We start from the raw sequence: 19,404 nt of genomic DNA on the forward strand, positions 1-19,404 counted from the left end.
AAGTTGGTATGTATCTGGAAAGTATATGAAGAGGGAATAATTTGAGGAGGGCATGAGAAAGATGAAATCTGTGATGCCAGGGGCCAAAAGAAGTAATGGCCAGACACAGAACAGGTATGTGGGATAAGGAAAGAAAAGTTCAAACAGTGGACATCTGTTAGTAGAAGGAATGAAGATGGGCCTAGGAATATACCCAGAATGGTCCAGAATGCTATGGATGTGTCAAGATTTGATCATGTAGGGGAAATATGCAACAGACTGTCAACATGGTAACTGGGGTAGATGGAGGACTACATGACCCTTTCGCTTTGTGTTACCTCTCTTTGAGCTGTGAATATGCTTATTGTACAGAGGTGGTATGACTCCCCCTTCCAATTACTAGGGATGATGCTATGAAGAATGAATGAAAAATGTTTTATTCTAATCAAGGAACTTTTGGGGGATAGTAGGGCAGCACCCAAGCTGGTCCAGAATTGACTTGAATAGTGCAAAGGATGTCACAGGTTAAGAGAGCTGAGACTGAAACTTCCAAGGCAGAATTTGAAATTTTGCTTTCTATCAGATATATTAAAGTGTTAGTTACTCAGTTGTATTCGACTCTTTGTGACCCCAAGGACGTAGCCACCAGGCTTCCCTGTCCATGAAATTCTCTAGGCAAGAATACTGGAGTGGGTTGCTATTTCCTTCCAGGGGATCTTCCCAACACAGGGATTAAGCCCAGGTGTCCTGCATTGCAGACAGCCAGGGAAGCTCAGAAAAGGAGCTTCCTGGAGAAGGAAATAACAGTTCATGGTATCACAAGAGGCAGACAAGACTTAGCGACTAAACCATCACGAGCAGTGCAAAGGAGGGTAAGAGCTAGTGGCCCTGGTTTTTATTGTGGTTAGGGGATGGGCCCAGGAAATACTTCTTACACACAGATAAGGTAAGGACTTGCATAGCTTGAGGTGCCAACTGAGGAAGCATATTTCTTATAAACTTACTCAGATGTGGGGAGAAAGGAAGGGGAAAATAGGAGGTGAAAGCTGTCAGTGATCTGTCAAACATCAACAACAGTCAAGATTTTTTTTTAATTACAACTGTTTAAAGAGAATCAATTCAGGAGATACTTTATCATCTGATTCTAGTTGCTCTATCCTTGTAAACTAAGGAGTAAGTATGAATTTAGCATTCAATCCATTTTTAAACAAATGTATATAATGAGAAAAAGCAAAAAATCCATACCTGTTAAAAAAAAAAAATCCATACCTGTCCATTTGACTACCTGAAACTGTCTCACTACTGCAGAGTGGCTCACCTCCCACTGAAGTCAGCTGAGACTTTATAGAAGAGGTGAGCTCCCAGAGGCAGCCTGTCCCCTCACTAGACTCTTGAAGGGGGTGTGGTTTGTGGGACCTGAGGTGAAATTTCAGGGATTCCTAATCTGTTTGGAAACATACAACTCTTTCTTGCCTACTTCCTGCCAGAGAGGAACAGCTGGGATCTATGAGTAATTAAAAATGTTTAGATACAAAAGGATATTACTATGGTAGTGGTTAATTTTAATACACTGAGGATCTATAGTGTCCATCATATTTTCAAAAGGGTCCAAAAACTAAACAAAGTTAAGAACTACTGCCTGATGTGTGGTGGAATGACAAGAAACAGGTGTGGTGGAGCCTTTTCAGAGAGAGCCCTGACTCCAACTTTGATTTTTTTCACACGTACACCTCCCGCCCCCCGACACACACACACACGCACAGTCCCACATCAACATTTTCATCGGCTCTCCTGGTTTACCAGGAGGTTCTCTCTCCAGATCCTCCAGCACAATCACCATTTCCTCTTCACATTCTGGATGATGTCCTCACCCTCAGACCAGTTGCTGGTCACCCTGCCTATCCTGACAAAATGATATCCAGTGCAGCAGAAGCCAGTGCTTTGGGAGTACTTTTAAGGTATAGAACTAATTGTTGAATGAAGTGAAGTGAACTGAAGTCGCTCAGTCATGTCTGACTCTTTGTGACCCCATGGACATCAGGCTCCTCCGTCCATGGGATTTTCTAGGCAGGAGTACTGGAGTGGGTCGCCATTTCCTTCTCCAGGGAACTTCCCAACCTAGGGATCGAACCCAGGTCTCCCACATTGTAGACAGACACTTTACCATCTGAGCCACCAGGGAAGTCACAGTTATTAATATCAGATGAGCTAGTTGAAGGCTATAAGCAGAAGATTCTCTGAGGCTCACCCAGCAAGAAGTTAACTCAGAATTCAACCCTCAATTCAGAAAAATCTAGATGTCTTCTACATTCTGTTCACCCCTAGAAACCTTTCTTTGACTCATAGAATTCAAGACTGTGAAGAAGGCTGAGCACCAAATAATTGATGCTTTTGAAGTGTGGTGTTGGAGAAGACTCTTGAGAGTCCCTTGGACTGCAAGGAGACCCAACCAGTCCATTCTGAAGGAGATCAGCCCTGGGATTTCTTTGGAAGGAATGATGCTAAAGCTGAACCTCCAGTACTTTGGCCACCTCATGCAAAGAGTTGACTCATTGGAAAAGACTCTGATGCTGGGAGGGATTGGGGGCAGGAGGAGAGGGGGATGAGAGAGGATGAGATGGCTGGATGGCATCACTGACTCGATGGACGTGAGTCTGAGTGAACTCCAGGAGTTGGCGATGGACAGGGAGGCCTGGCGTGCTACAATTCATGGGGTCACAAAGAGTTGGACAGGACTGAGCGACTGAACTGAATGAACTGAACGGGGGTGTTTCCAGGTTTGCCCCTATTCCTTTGGGAGAAAAGTAGAGAAATGGAGAGAGAAGGAATATACTGGACTTCTCTTTGAGATTGCATCAAAGACTGGCTTTTATCACAGCTCATAATTGTATCCTTTCACAGTGGCAGTACCTATCCAAGTGATTGGTGTCATTTGCCCCTTTCCAACTTCCTCAGATTCTGTTATTTACTGTCCTGAATCTGATTCCTTAGGTATGAATGAAATTCCAGTCTTATTTATGAGACTCTGGACTACCCAAGCCAGGATAGTCACCATTGTTACCTGCACAACAGCTGATTGATATAGGTGAGGGGTACTGTTCACGAGAAACAATGTGTGTGTGTGAGTGTGTGTCTATGTGTTTAGTCGCTCAATTGTGTCCAACTCTTTGCAACCCCATGGACAGGCTCCTCTGACCATATAGGTGGGTAAAAATCTTACTGGATAACTGAAACTGTGTGTACAAAGCTTCTATCCTAATTTTTCTACTAATTAGATGGGGGAACTTGAGCTCCCTGAATTTCTCTATGTTTCAGCAGAGAAGTGAGTCTTTTAGCTTTTAGGGGGTCTTTAAAATTGACTGCAGAGAGGAGTTCATAAACTATTTTTAAAGCGTCTACAAATTAGCCATAATATCTTTAATTTTGTTTGGCAGCAAGGTGACTGTTCCTCAAGAGGTGAAAGCAGTGTGAGAGTTAAAATGTGTCTAGAGTGAGTGCTGGCCTTCTATGCCAGTGTATGTATGTATATACCTTGAGGAAATTAGAATTATTAAAAAAACAGTTATGCATGCAAAGCTTTATCACCATAATATTGAAAGGGAATATATGTCTAAGGAAAATTCATAAGTAATGCTCCAAATCTTGAGATTTATGTGTATGCATAATAGGGTCTTGACCCAAGACTAAACAAGCCCAGAAGGACATCAACAAGGACTGGTGGACATATTTTCTCAGATTTTGGGGGTCTGGGATTTCACTCTACTAACAAGTAATTAGGGCTTCCCTGGTAACTCAGCTGGTAAAGAATCTGCCTGCAATGCAGGAGATCCTGGTTCGATTCCTGGGTTGGGAAGATCTGCTGCAGAAGGGATAGGCTACCCATTCCAGTATTCTTGGGCTTCCCTGGTGGCTCAGCTGGTAAAGAATCTGTCTGCGATGTGGGAGACCTAGATTCAATCCCTGGGTTGAGAAGATGCCCTGGAGAAGGGAAAGGCTACCCACTCCAGTATTCTGCCTGGAGAATGCTATGGACTGTGTAGTCCCATGGGGTCATGGTTGCAAAGAGTCAGACATGACTGAGCAACTTTCACTTTCAACAAGCTAATTAATTTAGCCTGTGATTCTTTCATGGAATCTGGCATAAAATATGAGTTTCCTGGGTCAGAAAGAAAGAATTTTATATGATTCCATGGAGGCCCAATGCCTTTCACATTTTGCCCTCAGAATTTCATTGTGTTTCTCCAGTGCATGGATGTCCACATCCTCCCCCACCTATAGCCATACTGTTTCAAAGTCATAATTGTTTTTCTTCTCCAATTCTCAGAAACCTTCTTATTATGACAGTCCTCCTTGGGTCTTCAGTGCTTCTACATGTCTTGTTGCATGGGTTCAGGTTATAAGGCCCTGATCATTACTTCTTTAGCCCATTTCTTATAGATCACAAGCCTAACACTTGTTATTCATAGATGGCGAGCAGCATGAGATCATCATATTTGCATCAGTTTCCCTTGCCCCCAAGTCCCAAGGAGGTGACATGATGGGCTCAGGTGGGTGCTATACACACAATGTGCCTATGTTGCATCCAGGAAATCTGAATTTACAAAATGCTCAGCTTTTATAATAAGCAGTAAGTAAGCTTGCTAATCAGAGAAGACAATGGCACCCCACTCCAGTACTCTTGCCTGGAAAATCCCATGGATGGAGGAGCCTGGTAGGCTGCAGTCCATGGGGTTGCTAAAAGTCAGATGAGACTGAATGACTTCACTTTCACTTTTCACTTTCCTCCATTGGAGAAGGAAATGGCAACCCACTCCAGTGTTCTTGCCTGGAGAATCCCAGGGACGGGGGAGCCTGGTGGGCTGCCGTCTATGGGGTCGCACAGAGTCAGACACGACTGAAGTGACTTAGCAGCAAGCTTGCTAATTGACCATTGGGATATGTTATCTCATCTTTCAAGATGACCAACTACATAAACAATCCTGTAGAATAGACTGGTTAAAAAAAAAAAAAAAAAAAGATCAAGGTCTTGTCCTTATACTTTTATTCCTTTATTAAAAAACCATCATTCTCATAATGTCCTATTAAGATTTATGTATTCTTCTCATTGTTTATCTTTTGTCAGTCCCCACTGGAATATAAATTTCATAAAGTCAGAAATCTTTGTCCTATTTTGTCAATGTTGTATCCTGAATACCTAAAACAGTGTCTGGCTCTGAAAAGTGACTCAATTAACAAAATTGTTCATGTTCAAGACTCATACAAGTTAAATAATTTAAAGCTGTTAAGTCCATGTGTATATCATTCTCAACTTTACAGTATATATTGACATTGCCTTTTAAGATGAGCACACCAGCTTACACATCCATCAGCTGTATATGAGTTCAAATTTTTTCACATTCTTATTAGCAAATATTACTGAAACTGCAAAATTTTGCTGAGGTATTGGTATGAAATGTATTAAAATTTTCTGGTTTTAGAAAAGGCAGAGGAACAAGAGATCAAATTGCCAACATCTGCTGGATCATAGAAAAAGCAAGAGAGTTCCAGAAAAGCATCTATTTCTGCTTTATTGACTATGCCAAAGCCTTTGACTGTGTGAATCACAATAAACTGTGGAAAATTCTGAAAGAGATGGGAATACCAGACCACCTGACCTGCCTCTTGAGAAACCTATATGTAGGTCAGGAAGCAACAGTTAGAACTGGACATGGAACAACAGACTGGTTCCAAATAGGAAAAGGAGTACATCAAGGCTGTATAGTGTCACCCTGCTTATTTACCTTCTATGCAGAGTACATCATGAGAAACGCTGGGCTGGAAGAAGCACAAGCTGGCATCAAGATTGCTGGGAGAAATATCAATAACCTCAGATATGCAGATGACACCACCCTTATGGCAGAAAGTGAAGAGGAACTAAAAAGCCTCTTGTTGAAAGTGAAAGAGGAGAGTGAAAAAGTTGGCTTAAAACTCAAGGTTCAGAAAACTAAGATCATGGCATCTGGTCCCATCACTTCATGGGAAATAGATGGGGAAACAGTGAAAACAGTGTCAGACTTTATTTTTTGGGGGCTCCAAAATCACTGCAGATGGTGACTGCAGCCATGAAATTAAAAGATGCTTACTCTTTGGAAGGAAAGTTATGACCAACCTAGATAGCATATTCAAAAGCAGAGACATTACTTTGCCAACAAAGGTCCATCTAGTCAAGGCTATGGTTTTTCCAGTAGTCATGTATGGATGTGAGAGTTGGACTGTGAAGAAGGCTGAGCGCCGAAGAATTGATGCTTTTGAACTGTAGTGTTGGAGAAGACTCTTGAGAGTCCCTTGGACTGCAAGGAGATCCAACCAGTCCATTCTAAAGGAGATCAGTCCTGGGTGTTCTTTGGAAGGAATGATGCTAAAGCTGAAACTCCAGTACTTTGGCCACCTCATGCGAAGAGTTGACTCATTGGAAAAGACTCTGATGCTTGGAGGGATTGGGGGCAAGAGGAGAAGGGGACGACATAGGATGAGATGGCTGGATGGCATCACCAACTCGATGGACATGAGTTTGAGTGAACTCCGGGAGTTGGTGATGGACAGGGATGCCTGGCGTGCTGCGGTTCATGGGGTCGCAAAGAGCTGGACATGACTGAGCGACTGAACTGACTGAACTGAACTGAGTAACTAATGAAGTTAAAGATCTTTGCTTGTTTGTTGGTCACTCCAGACTCTTTATCTGTAAATTGCCTGTGCATAGTTCTTGTCAATTATTCTGTTTGACTGTTGGCTTTTTTCTTGTTTATTTGTTTATGCTCTTTGTATAATCTGGGTATTGATCCTTGTTGGTCATATGGCTCGCAAATATCTTCCATCAGTCTTCTGTTTGTAGTTTCCACTTGTTTCTGGTATCTTTTGATGTGGTTTTAAATTTTAATGTCAAATGTACTACATTTTTCCTTCACATTTTGTGCAGTCTGTGCATTTTATACTCAAGAGCATAAAGAAATGCTTCTAATTTTTTTATAAAAATGTGAAAGTTTTGCTATTTGACTTTTATGTCTTTAAACAATTAGAATTTGTTTTATTTTTCCATTTATCTCAAAACATTGCAGTGCCATTTATCAAATACTATATATGTACACTTATACACTGACTTGTGTACATTTATATTTATTTCTATAAGTAACTGTAGATTTTGGGACTTGAGTTCATGTTGATACTTTAGATTCCAATCCAACACCACAGGATCATTTTGGCCTTTCTCTTTTTCATGTTTGTAACTGCTTTTCTGACATGGGGAATCTGGCTCATGGTTGTATAGTTGCAAGGAGAGACCTTGACACCATAAGATTGCAGCTGGCAGCTAGTAGCAGATACTGTTTTGAGAATGGCTGGTAGTATCCTTGAGTTTGATACAGTTCAGAAAATTCAAGTTCTCAGTGATGCAGGAACGTGTCTGAAACCATATCCACAATGCGTCCCCCCACCCCCGCCCGGTTCCAACTGTGCTTGAACCACAGTTTCATATCTTGTGATGAGATATTTGTTCTTGTGAGAACAAATAACATTGGCCTGATAGGAGGGGGGGGGGGCATTTATCTCTATCTTCAAAGTGGACATTGTGAACAATAAGGTAAATGCATTTTTTTAAGTGGTTAAAGCAGATGTACATCTTGTAAATCAGACTAACTTCCCTATGCCTCAATAGGTGAAATTTTCTTCCATCACTATCTACTGTTACTATCCCCATTTATAGATTGGGAAAGTCAGGCACAGAAAGCTGAAATAATTTACCAAGGTCACCCAGTTAGTATGTGGTAAAGCCAGGATTACTCAGATAACTTGGCTTGAAAATCTGCAGATCTAACTATTATGCCAGATGGTAAATGAGGGCTAGGAAGAAACAAGAGCAAAGAAAGGAGATAACAGGACTAGAGAGTTTCTGGAAGTGGGAAGCCTGAAAGCCTGCTTGGCTGAGAAGAAGCCATGGAAAATAGAAAGGGATAACTTATGTGCAGAGGGGGAGGGGGAGTGGAAACTTTAGTTACTTTTGCAGGAGCAATCTCAATGGCTTTGCTGGCAGTTTGCCACCTACAGTGTGTTATGGATGAATGGAAATTGAGGACTAGAATCAGAGATAGGAGGGCTTCCTTTCAAGTTTAATAGTTTAGCCTTGAAGGGGAGGAAAGAGAGTGGTAACTGGAGTGGGGCAGCACCCAGGGGCAGCCACTGTTTCTTCGAGCAAGGGCTTGGTAATATGTTCTGCTTCTTTGATGTTTCTGAGAGAAAGGGAGTGACCTCCTGCCTGGAGCTCTGAGAAAACCCTGCTTTCTACTGAACTTTAGTGACAGTTTTATGCCAGCTCTTTAGTCAAGCTTACATCAGAGCATGGTATAGGCCACAACAGCATCCTTACACGATCGAAAGATCTAGTCTTATTTCTTATGATTCAGAGCCTGTCATCCTTTCTTTCTCCTCCCCTAACTGCTTCACTTGGAGGTAAGGGCATGGTTGCTAATGGGTTAACTCGGGGACAACCACCGAGAGGCTCTTCCTAGAGGGCCCGGGAAGTGGTATTGATTCCCACTTGGGCTTCCTGTGCCCCACAGTCTCAATTCTTCTCCAGCATCTGGAGGCTGTTCATTGCACCGAGACATCTTTGGGGATACTTATTGTGGGATTCAGGGTGGGGTGCAGAGGAGGACGCTGCAGAGGCGCGGACTGCAGGGGGCAACCTGTGAAGCTGCTCCCCAGGTGTGTCCTCGCCCCTGGACACGCGGAAGGGGACCGCTGCAGTTTTACGGTCCTATAGTGATTGCCCACGTTTCAATAATTTTCCGAAGACATATAGCTCCCAAGTAGAGTGAGGCTCAAGTACTGCCTTGGTCCACGATGGCTAGGGAATCGAAGGAAAGCGCAGCTTTGGACGCCCAGTCTGCAGAGGACCGGACGGGGATCCTGACCGTGAAGGTGGAAAAAGAGGACGCCTCCGTCTTGGCTGCAGAGGCGCGCGCCCCAGGCAGCCCGGCTCCGAGCCCCGAGCACTCCCGCCAGCGCTTCCGAGGCTTCCGCTACCCGGAGGCTGAGGGGCCCCGCGAGGCGCTGAGCCAACTTCGGGAGCTCTGCCGACTGTGGCTGCGGCCTGAGACGCACAGCAAGGAGCAGATGCTGGAGCTGTTGGTGCTGGAGCAGTTCCTGACCATCCTGCCGACGGACCTGCAGAGCTGGATGCGGGAGCAGCATCCAGAGAGCGGGGAGGAGGTGGTGGCGCTCTTGGAGTATCTGGAGAGGCAGCCGGATGGGCCGATGCCGCAGGTAGAACAGGTTTAGTGTCTGCAAGCTGTGGTCGGCTTCTTCCTGAAATCTCAAGATCAGAGTGAGGGGCTTTTCTTTAAGATCCAGAAATTCTCCGTCTCTTTTGGTACTATAAACCTCTTTGACAGTAAGGTGAAGTCTCTGGACTCCTTCACATAATAGTATTTATTAAATACCTGAAGTAAAATATAAAGAATTAAAAGCAACTCAATTATATTGAAATACAGTTAGCAAAGTAGTAAATGTATGGTAACGTTATATATATGCTTTTAAAAATTAATGCACTAAAGAGTGAGATCGAGGGACAGGCCTAATAACTCTAGTATAATTTCAAAGTGGTGGTGAATATCTTTGATTAACATTTACTTGGTTGTAATGTGATGTGAAAACACCTCCAGTTTCAATTGGTGACAGTCTTTTGTACTGTCTGTAACATCTTGGTTTGTTGCTTCTGCTCATGATTGAATGAAATAATGAATTTTGCTTAGAGTCTAGTAAAAATAATTTTTCCTATTCATATTCATGGAATACTTAGGAGCGAATCTGTGGACCACAAGTTAGAAACCCCTGGGTTTGTATTTATTTACATCTTCCTGAATATTGTGTAAGACTAAGTTCCGTTTCAGAGAAGGCAATGACACCCCACTCCAGTACTCTTGCCTGGAAAATCCCATGGATGGAGGAGCCTGGTAGGCTGCAGTCCATGGGGTCCTGAAGAGTCGGACACGACTGAGCGACTTCACTTTCACTTCTCACTTTCATGCATTGGAGAAGGAAATGGTAACCCACTCCAGTGTTCTTGCCTGGAGAATCCCAGGGACGGGGGAGCCTGGTGGGCTGCCGTCCATGGGGTCGCACAGAGTCGGACACGACTGAAGCGACTTAGCAGCAGCAGCAGCAGCAGCCCTGTAATAGAAGAATCACTTCAAGTTTCAGCTTCAGGCTTTTCATTTTTTATAGTTGTTGTGGGAAATTCTAAGCTGCACATGAGCTAATGATTGTGACAGTGGCTTGAAAACCCATTAATTACAAATGTCTGGAAGGAAACCTGCATTTAATGAGGACGTACCATCACTAGGCCCTGTGTTAGGTGATTTCACACACTGGGTTCTTATTTGCTGGTTTGCAAAGCCCTGCAAGCTAGAAATTATCTTTTTTTTAGGATAAGAAAACATATTAGTGTTCTCTGAGAACTTAGCACCAGTTCCCAAAGAGTTTTCACAAAATCACAAATATAAATAATGAGGGAGCACAGAGGAATGGTAAAGAACGTGGACTCTGGAGTCATTCTGCCTAAGCTGGGTGACCTTGGGCAAGTTGCTTTAACACTGTGCCTCAGTTTCACCATTACAAGAATGCAGATAATAAAAATACCTAGCTAAGGTTGTTGCTATCTGCATTAAGTTAATATTCATAAAGCTCTTAGAAATAATGAATAGAAAGGAAATAGAAAGTACTGGCACATAGAGAATGTTATAGAAGTGTCTGAATAAATAAATGAATGACTTTTAGGTCCTAGGTGGTGGCCAGGAGCAAGAACTGCTCTGTTGCAAGATGGCAGTGTTGACACCCATTCAGAGGCCACAAAATATCCAGTTCCAGCCAGTGAAGGCTCTGCTCAAGCGTGAATCTCTGGAATCCATTCCAGACAGAGGTGAGTGTTATCTTCTGGGCAGTATGAATTCTACAGACTTCACCCAGTTTCACTTAAGGATCCCCTAAAGGACAGATTTGTGGATAAGTGCTTTATATGCCCATCACAGATCTACTTCTCTTTGAGACTGAGACCAGCAGGGAAATTTCAAACAATAGTGGAAAGCTTTCCTAATCAAAACTGGACATGATAAATAAGACTTTATTAAAATTGGTGTTTGGAAAGAGTTGATTTTTTTTAGCAACACAGTTATCTCCGTTCATTCAACATATATTTCTGGAGGCTCCCTATGTGGTAGCCAGTATTGGTGTTGTGGGTATCAAGAATAGCATGGTCCACAGCATAGATTTCTTCCTCCTGTGGAGCTTACATTCTAGTAAGAAGAATAGCAAATAAATTAATAATACACTTTCAGATATTGGTGAGTGCTATGAGGAACATAAAACAGAATGTGTAAAGCCTGTCAGAATATTCCAGAATCGTAGGACTTGTGCAAATCAAAGAGTGTAAATCTTCAAAACCTGTCACTAGAACAGGGTGAAAAATCACTCAGTAGGAAACTGCTATATTTTCCTGAGTGTTCCCCATGTGCTGTGAACATTTGGGCAGATTTCCAAGGCAAATAACACTGGGATATGCCAGCCAACATGAAATCTTTATTTCTCAAAAGAGATCCTAGCCTAACCTATTTTCTGCCTCCTGCCAAGTTCACCTTTTATAGGAAAACCTGAAGTTCCCCTTTACTTCTCTTGAATCTGAGCAAGTTCTATATAAGCAGATTCCTATTTCCTTCTTTCTGGGCTCAGCCTAATCTGACTCTTCTTAGTCTTTTATAACAGAACTTAAGAAAAAAGTACTCTAAGCTTCTAAATAAATTTTAGCAAAAACAAATATCCTCTTATCCACTCTTTCCAGAATGTTCAAGATGAAAGACTCTTTAGATGGAATGCTTTGTTTTGCCTTTATGCTGCTTCCATTTCTTACCAAGGATCTGCCCACCAATTCTGTGCCTCTATGGAGCACACCACATCTCTTTAGGTCTAAGGATTTGAGCTGGCCAGGATCAGGAATTTTGGAAAGGCACACATGCTATATAAACTTCTTTGTGGCAATTTATCTATGCAGTTTTTGAACTTGGATTCCACGGAGCAGGAAGGCTGAATGCCAGGGTAGATCTCATCCAAAGTGCTTTCCTTCTCAGTTCTCCAGGTTCCAAGGCTTGCCCCTGGGGGGCGCTGCAGAGAAGATGCCGTGATAGCCACCAGGTTCGCCCCAGGGTCCCAGGTGAGCTGGAGCCCCTCTCCCTCCCCCTGCACCCAGCACCCTTCACTACTGATGGGCTCCCCAGTAGATCTCTTTCTCCCCATTCCTCCTCCACCCTCATCCTATATGCATCTGGAGTTTTGAGTTTTCTCATCTATTCCAAGATTGCCATATGTCATTATTTTGGTGTTCACTTAAGAGGATTTTTCTGTTTCACTCCTAGCTGAGGGAATGTCTGTGCTTCTCGGTTCTTCCTACCCCATCTGTTTGGTCAACTCTTTCATCAACAAGATTTTCTTCTTCAAGGGAAATTTAGCAAATACAAACTGAAGATTTTGTTGTGATGGTAATTTTTTTTTTTTTAAGTATCAAAAACTGTGCTGCTAGTGAGTAATATAAAGTCATGCTCTGTCCCCTAGGGACTTAAAGGAACACAGAATGTGTGTGCTTTTAGTCCAAGATACTGAACAGCATTTGCTTAACCTGGATTTTAATTTCTTAACTGGTCTTTCATGTCCTGCTTGAAGACCTCAGTATTTGAGGCTCTGTAGAATCTATTTTCCCTCACCTCAGACCTAGATTTCATTGTATTTTAAAATCATTGCTATAAATAAGCCCCCACCCCTGGTTTGCCAAAGCACATCACATATATTTTGAAAAGTTTGGATATGGTTCCACTCCTTCCACTGCATTTGTCCTTATTTTCCAAACCTTTTACTTTCTGGACTTTTTAGATATTTATGTGAAAGTACTTATTGTAATGTGTGTATTTCTTTCCTTTAATGGTTATTTTTTTTGATGAAGATATTATTAGAGACAGGGTTAAGTAGGCATAAGTGTACCATACTTGTTTTTTTATAAATAGCCCATGTAAAGGGAATGTTCCTTCATTACATGTACCCAGTTTTGTTTTGTTTTGTTTTTTATTGGAGCATAGTTGATTTATAATATGTTAGTTTCAGGTATATAGCAAAGTGAATCAGTTATACATATACATATATCCACTCTTTTTAAAAAATTAATTTATATTTTGGCTGCACCACAGAGCATATGGGACCTTAGTTCCCTGATCAGGGATCAAACCTGCACTCCCCTGCAGTGGAAGTGTAGAGTCTCAACCACTGGACCATCAAGGAAATCCCTCTCCACTCTTTTTAGATTCTTTTCCCATATAAGCTGTTACAGAGTATTGACTAGAATTCCCTATGCTATAAAGTAGGTCCTTACTAGTTATCTATTTTATATGTAGTAGTATGTATATGTTGGAGAAGGCAATGGCAACCCACTCCAGTGTTCTTGCCTGGCAAATCTCATGGACGGAGGAGCCTGGTAGGCTGCAGTGCATGGGGTTGCTAGGAGTCAGACACGACTGAGCGACTTCACTTTGACTTTTCACTTTCATGCATTGGAGAAGGAAATGGCAACCCACTCCAGTGTTCCTGTCTGGAGAATCCCAGGGATGGGGGAGCCTGATGGGCTGCCGTCTATGGGGTCTCACAGAGTTGGACACGACTGAAGCGACTTAGCAGCAGCAGCAGCAGTATGTATATGTCAATCCCAATCTTCGAATTTATCCTTTACTACCTCTTATCCCCTAGTAATTGTCAGTTTGTTTTCTACACCTGTAATTCTATTTCTGATAAGTTCATTTGTACCCTTTTTTTATATTCCACATATAAGCAACATTATATGATGTTTGTCTTTCTCTGTCTGACTGACTTGTACTCAGTATGAGTGCCTGGGGAGTGATTTTGGGCAAATGGAACTAACTCTATTGTTTTAGGGGCCATTTAAAATGGAAGATGTGGCACTGACTGTTTCCCCTGGATGGACACAGCTGGATTCATCTCAGGTGAACTTGTATGGAGATAAAAGGCAAGAGAACCATGGCAGCCTGACCTCCTTGGGTAAGACTTATGGACATTGATTTCTTCTAAGATTTCCTGGCTTCCTTTGTATATTAGCATCTACTAGGCTATTAGAAGCTGTATGAATTATGTTTAGCATTAGAACCACCATGTCTGAATCCCAACTACTAACTGGCTATGTGACTAGTTTATTAATCCTTCTGAGCCTTGCTTTTTCTAAAAAAAAATGTATTTACCTATTAATATTTGGCTGTGCCTAGTCTTTGTTGTGGCATGTGGGATCCTTAGTTGCAGCATATGAAGTCTTTAGTTGCAGCATGGGAACTCTTAGGGCATGTGGGACCTAGTTCCCTGACCAGAGACTCAACCTAGGCCCCCAGCATTGGGAGCATGGAGCCTTAGCCACTGAACCACTAGGGAAGTCCATGACCCTTGCATTTTTATCTGTACTGCCAGTGTTCTGGTCAGTTTAGGTGGGATGAAGTAGGTACAACCTCTAGTTTAGATCTAGCTCATAGTAGATGCTTAGTAAATGCTGATTTCTTCCCCTTCCCTTCCTGTTGCTAGCCCTGACAGGAGAGGAGAGCTGAGGGGTCTCTTCAGGAAATGGACCATGGAACCATAGGGCGAGAGCTAGAAGTGATCTAGAGACTGACTGCAGAGCCTGGCCTTAGAGATGAGGATGCGGTGCAGAGACACACAAGATTGCCTGGCTTGTCTGAGTTCACACAGCTCATTGGCAGCACAGTAGGGGCTCCAACTCAGATCTCCCAGCACTGATGCCAGTTTTACTTGGTGGACCCTGCCACTGCCTGGGTTCCAGCCAGAAATGACTGTACCTTCCAGTGGTCACTGAATTCTGAGTTCCTGCTTTCCCTGTTTCTCACAGAACATTTCAGAAATTCTTTTACTTGCCTTGTTTACTCACCCCCTGCTCAGCCCTTTTAGTGTCTAACCCCAAGCACATGGCCCTGCCTTACTTTCATGGCCCTTCTTACTTTACAGAATTTAGAGCCTCTGTGTGTATCCCCAGCACAGTCCTCAGTATTTCTCACCACCTTCCCTCCAGTCTCTCCTTTCCCAGGTTGCACCCTTCTTCCAACAGCCCCATTCTCATTCTCAGGTCTCTCTCCTCCCCAGCATCCCTGTTCTCCCCCTTTATTCCCATCTGCATTCTAATACTTACATCCTCATCCTTGCCATATACAGACCTTTGTAACTCTTGCCTCCCTGGGACTCATCACAAAGCTTTCCTCTGTGGCAGGACATAACTGACAGTTGCTGGCCGTTTGTTGTTCAGGTGGTGTGGTGCAACCGAAGATCAGAGAGCTGCCTCCAGATGAGGATCATCCAACACAGGAGCCCGGGCAGATACCATGCCACCTGGGTGAAGCCACTGGCCAGATTCCTGCTTGTGCAGAAGCTGGTGAACAGGAGGGCAGGTTACAAAGAAAGAAAACTGCCGCAGGAAACAGGCGGCACTATTGCCATGAATGTGGAAAGACTTTTGCTCAGAGTTCAGGCCTGACTAAGCACAGGAGAATCCACACTGGGGAGAAACCCTATGAATGTGAGGACTGTGGCAAGACCTTCATCGGAAGCTCTGCTCTCGTCATTCATCAGAGAGTTCACACTGGTGAGAAGCCATATGAATGTGAAGAATGTGGCAAGGTCTTCAGTCACAGTTCAAACCTTATCAAACACCAGAGAACTCACACTGGGGAGAAGCCCTACGAGTGTGATGACTGTGGGAAAACATTTAGCCAGAGCTGCAGCCTCCTTGAACATCACAAAATCCATACCGGGGAGAAGCCTTACCAGTGCAACATGTGTGGTAAAGCCTTTAGGCGGAATTCACATCTTCTGAGACATCAGAGGATCCACGGCAATAAAAACCTTCAGAATCCTGACCCTGGACGGACCTGGGAGAGTCAGGGGAGGAAGGAAAGCCAGTGGGAAAATGTTGAGGTTCCTGTGTCTTATAAATGTAATGAGTGTGAGAGAAGTTTCACTAGGAATAGAAGCCTAATTGAGCATCAAAAGATCCACACGGGTGAGAAACCCTTTCAGTGTGATACATGTGGAAAAGGCTTCACCCGAACTTCATACCTTATTCAACATCAGAGAAGCCATGTTGGGAAAAAAATTCTATCTCCGTGACCCACGTCTTACATGCCAGAGTTGATGTTCCTTCCTCATTGAACTGAAGCCACCCTGGAACCCTTGCTGACTAGAAAACTGAGCTGAGCTTTATTTCCCACCACATATCATCAGGTGTTTGTTAGAAAAGAGAGTCTGAGATGAATTATCTTCTACAACCTAGAAGGTGATTGAAAAAAAAAAAAAAACTTGTTTGATAGGAAGCTATGGGAGCATTATCTGGAAGAGGTTGGACCTGAAATAGTTCTCACCTTTTAGACTTAAATGGGCTTCCAGGCTGTCTAATTAATCACTCTCAGCCAGCATTTTATGATGTCTTCTGGGTGGATGGCTCTCTGATTTGGGGGGCTGGTGTTCTGACTGCTCATTTTGCATATAATTAATCCCTCACCTGTTGGTTGGATCAGTGATGTCTTATCCCCACCCCACTGTGCCTTGTATACAGGTGCTATAAACATTTATGAAATATACCAGTGAAATGACTTTCATAGCTCTGAAAATCTAATGTCTGCATTGCTGATGACTTTTTAAGGCCATTTGTGCTTGTCTAATTCTCTGAGGGTCTAGATTCTGGGTCAATCTAGTATATTTACTGCCAAGTACATAAGATTGTCAGAGTTGGAGAAGTGTGTGTGTGTTAGTCGCTCAGTCATGTCCGACTCTTTGCCACACCATGGACTGTAGCCTGCCAGGCTCCTCTGCCCATGGGATTCTCCAGGCAAGAATACTGGAGTGGGTTGCCATTCCCTTCTCCAGGGGATCTTCCCAACCAAGGGATTAAACCTGGGTCTCCTGTATTGCAGGCAGATTCTTACCATCTGAGAGTTGGGGTAGAGGAATCCACATTTCTTCACCAGCATAGGAGTTATAGTAAGAATGCCTTAAATAGCTTCTTTATCATTAAGACATTGTGAGACTGTTGCATCCATACAACTGCAGTCTGTAGTCAGCGTTAACGACATTAGTTCATATTAATTGTGCTGTTCTTTAGGGAAAACCTTTCACAGTCAAGTAAATAAAAAACAATTGATCAAGTCAGATCAAAATGGTTATGTATCTTGATATAAATCCTATGATGCTCAAGAGCTTCTCACTTTTTGGTTATCTTGGACCTAACCAAGTACCAAGACACCATTGATATCTCTCTCTCCCAACTTAGAGCCCATGGTGCATCAAGGCTTATGCCAGCTAGGCTTAAACTTCTTCCAGGCTAGAGGATTCACACCAGATATTTATAACAAGTATCATTCATGTTTTCAAAACTGCCCTGTGGTTGGGGAGAGGAAGACTGGGTCAGAGGCAGCCAACAATGATAGAGACCTGAATATCGGTGGTAGGAGAAAATGTATCTTTTTGGAAACACATTGGGAGTCCTGGGATCTGACAGAAATGATTCCACAACGTCCAAAGTATCAACCTGTGAAGTCAAGACTGTCAATAAGAATTTCTTGGTATCTCCTGTTTTCACTCAGATCACCTTCTGTGAAGCTCTTCAAAGACCAATACCATCTTCATAGGTGCGAGTGCCCTCTCCCCAGCTTCCAGCTTTACCAGATTATGCCAAGAATGGATTCTGCTTTGATGAAATCCTGGACCAGTTTTGTTCAGTCACCAGCAGAACGTTTTCTGTTCTCCAGTCCCTTGCTGGATTCCTTCTCTGAAGAACCCCAGGCTGACTAGGGACTTTGCAAACTGTAGGCCTCTCCCAGTATCACTTCCCTTGGGTCTTTCATTGCCTTCATTATTCCCTCATTGGAGTATAATTTAAAACTATTTTTCTAAGAACTTGCAGACTTTCTCCAGTTAACCTTTTCTAGCCTGTAAAATTTTCCTTTTATATTAACTGTATTTTGGGTACCTCCATAAAGCTTACCATTTCCTCTTCTCTCCTTACCTTTATTTTTCCTAAATGTTTTTTAATAGCCCTGATCTTAAACACTGTTTTTTGGGGTTTTTTTGGTATTTGTTTCTTATGTCATGTGAAGAGATATACATGAGAACCTTTTACAAACCAGAAAGCATTATACACTTACTCAATAAGTATTATCTATTGAGATTAACAAAGGACCACTGTGCCTCCTTTCACTCTTTCTGCTCCTTCTGAAGCTAAAAATCTTCTCCAGGGAGGAGGGGAGGATCATAGAAAAATACTTTTCAGTGCCTGCTGTGCCTGACAATGAAGGGGATAAAGCATAGACATACACATGCATACATACTTGGGCTTAGACTTTCAGTATAATAACATTGATAAGACTTGCACATAAAAATAAGACAGTGCCAGAGTTGGGACTCCATGCTTCCACTGCTAGGTGCATGGCTTCAATCCCTGGTCGGGGACTTAAGATCCTGCATGCCATGCAGTACAGCCAAAAAAAAAAAATTGTTTTTTAAATAAGGCAATATTCTGATCAGTGACTTGTGAATGATGAACTGAATACTGTGAAAGTTCAGAGGAGAGAAATGTTACTTCTGCTGTGTGCTATTTTTATTACATTGACAGGCTGATACATTAGCTACAGAGACTAAAGGAGTTACCAGATTTAGTAACTAAGGCAAGTTTGAAGAAGTAGTGCATTGTAAGGGCCTTCAGTGCCAGAGCAAGGGGCTTAAATTTTATTCAGTAACGCTGACATTTTATGATAAAAATATTTAGGAAGCTGTCTGGCACTATTGTATGATTTCAGATTAAAAAATTATTTTTCTGATAGGCTTTTGGACACCCCACTTTTGTATATAATAGATGTGTGTTTATAAATAAGTGAATTAGAAAATGGGTTTTAACTCTAGCCTATTTAAAAGGATGGTCAAAAAGTTATTTTCAGATGAAAATTAGACCCAGTAAAAGAAGCTACTTAGTTAAGATACAATCAGTATATAAAGTGAAATAAAATATCACTTTTCATGTTTTTAAAAACTGTTTCTAGGAATTTTAGTGTCAGCTGGCCATTCACTTCTCCAACTGAAGCAATGCTGAAATCTACCATTTTATTTTTCCTTCCATTTCATGAATAAGTAACTAATTATAACTAATTTTTTTTAACTTGGGTAAAATGAGTAGCTACAATGAAAAAAGATTTTTAATGAATAGCCCTCATAGATGTGTTCTTATTTTTTAAATGGATTTACTTGGCTGTACCAAGTTTTAGTTGTGGCATGTGGGATCTTGTTCCCTGACCAGGGATT

At 42.4% G+C, this 19,404-nt stretch overlaps 1 protein-coding gene across 2 annotated transcripts; it reads left to right on the forward strand.

Moving 5' to 3' along the window:
• The first annotated feature begins 8,562 nt into the window (after positions 1-8,562).
• On the forward strand, positions 8,563-19,076 carry ZKSCAN4 (zinc finger with KRAB and SCAN domains 4). Of its 2 annotated transcripts, XR_011462249.1 has the most exons (6): positions 8,563-9,276; positions 10,789-10,930; positions 12,132-12,214; positions 13,977-14,100; positions 15,362-16,387; positions 17,694-19,076. XR_011462249.1 is itself a non-coding variant. In XM_005906153.3 (5 exons), the coding sequence occupies exons 1-5, from the start codon at positions 8,854-8,856 to the stop codon at positions 16,219-16,221; spliced, it is 1,632 nt and encodes a 543-aa protein (XP_005906215.2). In that variant the 5' UTR covers positions 8,563-8,853; the 3' UTR covers positions 16,222-19,076. The 2 variants fall into 2 exon arrangements, 1 of the variants encoding a protein (XP_005906215.2); XM_005906153.3 differs by having other exon boundaries at positions 15,362-19,076.
• The last annotated feature ends 328 nt before the right edge of the window (positions 19,077-19,404 follow it).

This window comes from Bos mutus, chromosome 23 (genome assembly GCF_027580195.1).
Source record: "Bos mutus isolate GX-2022 chromosome 23, NWIPB_WYAK_1.1, whole genome shotgun sequence".
NCBI lineage: Eukaryota > Metazoa > Chordata > Mammalia > Artiodactyla > Bovidae > Bos > Bos mutus.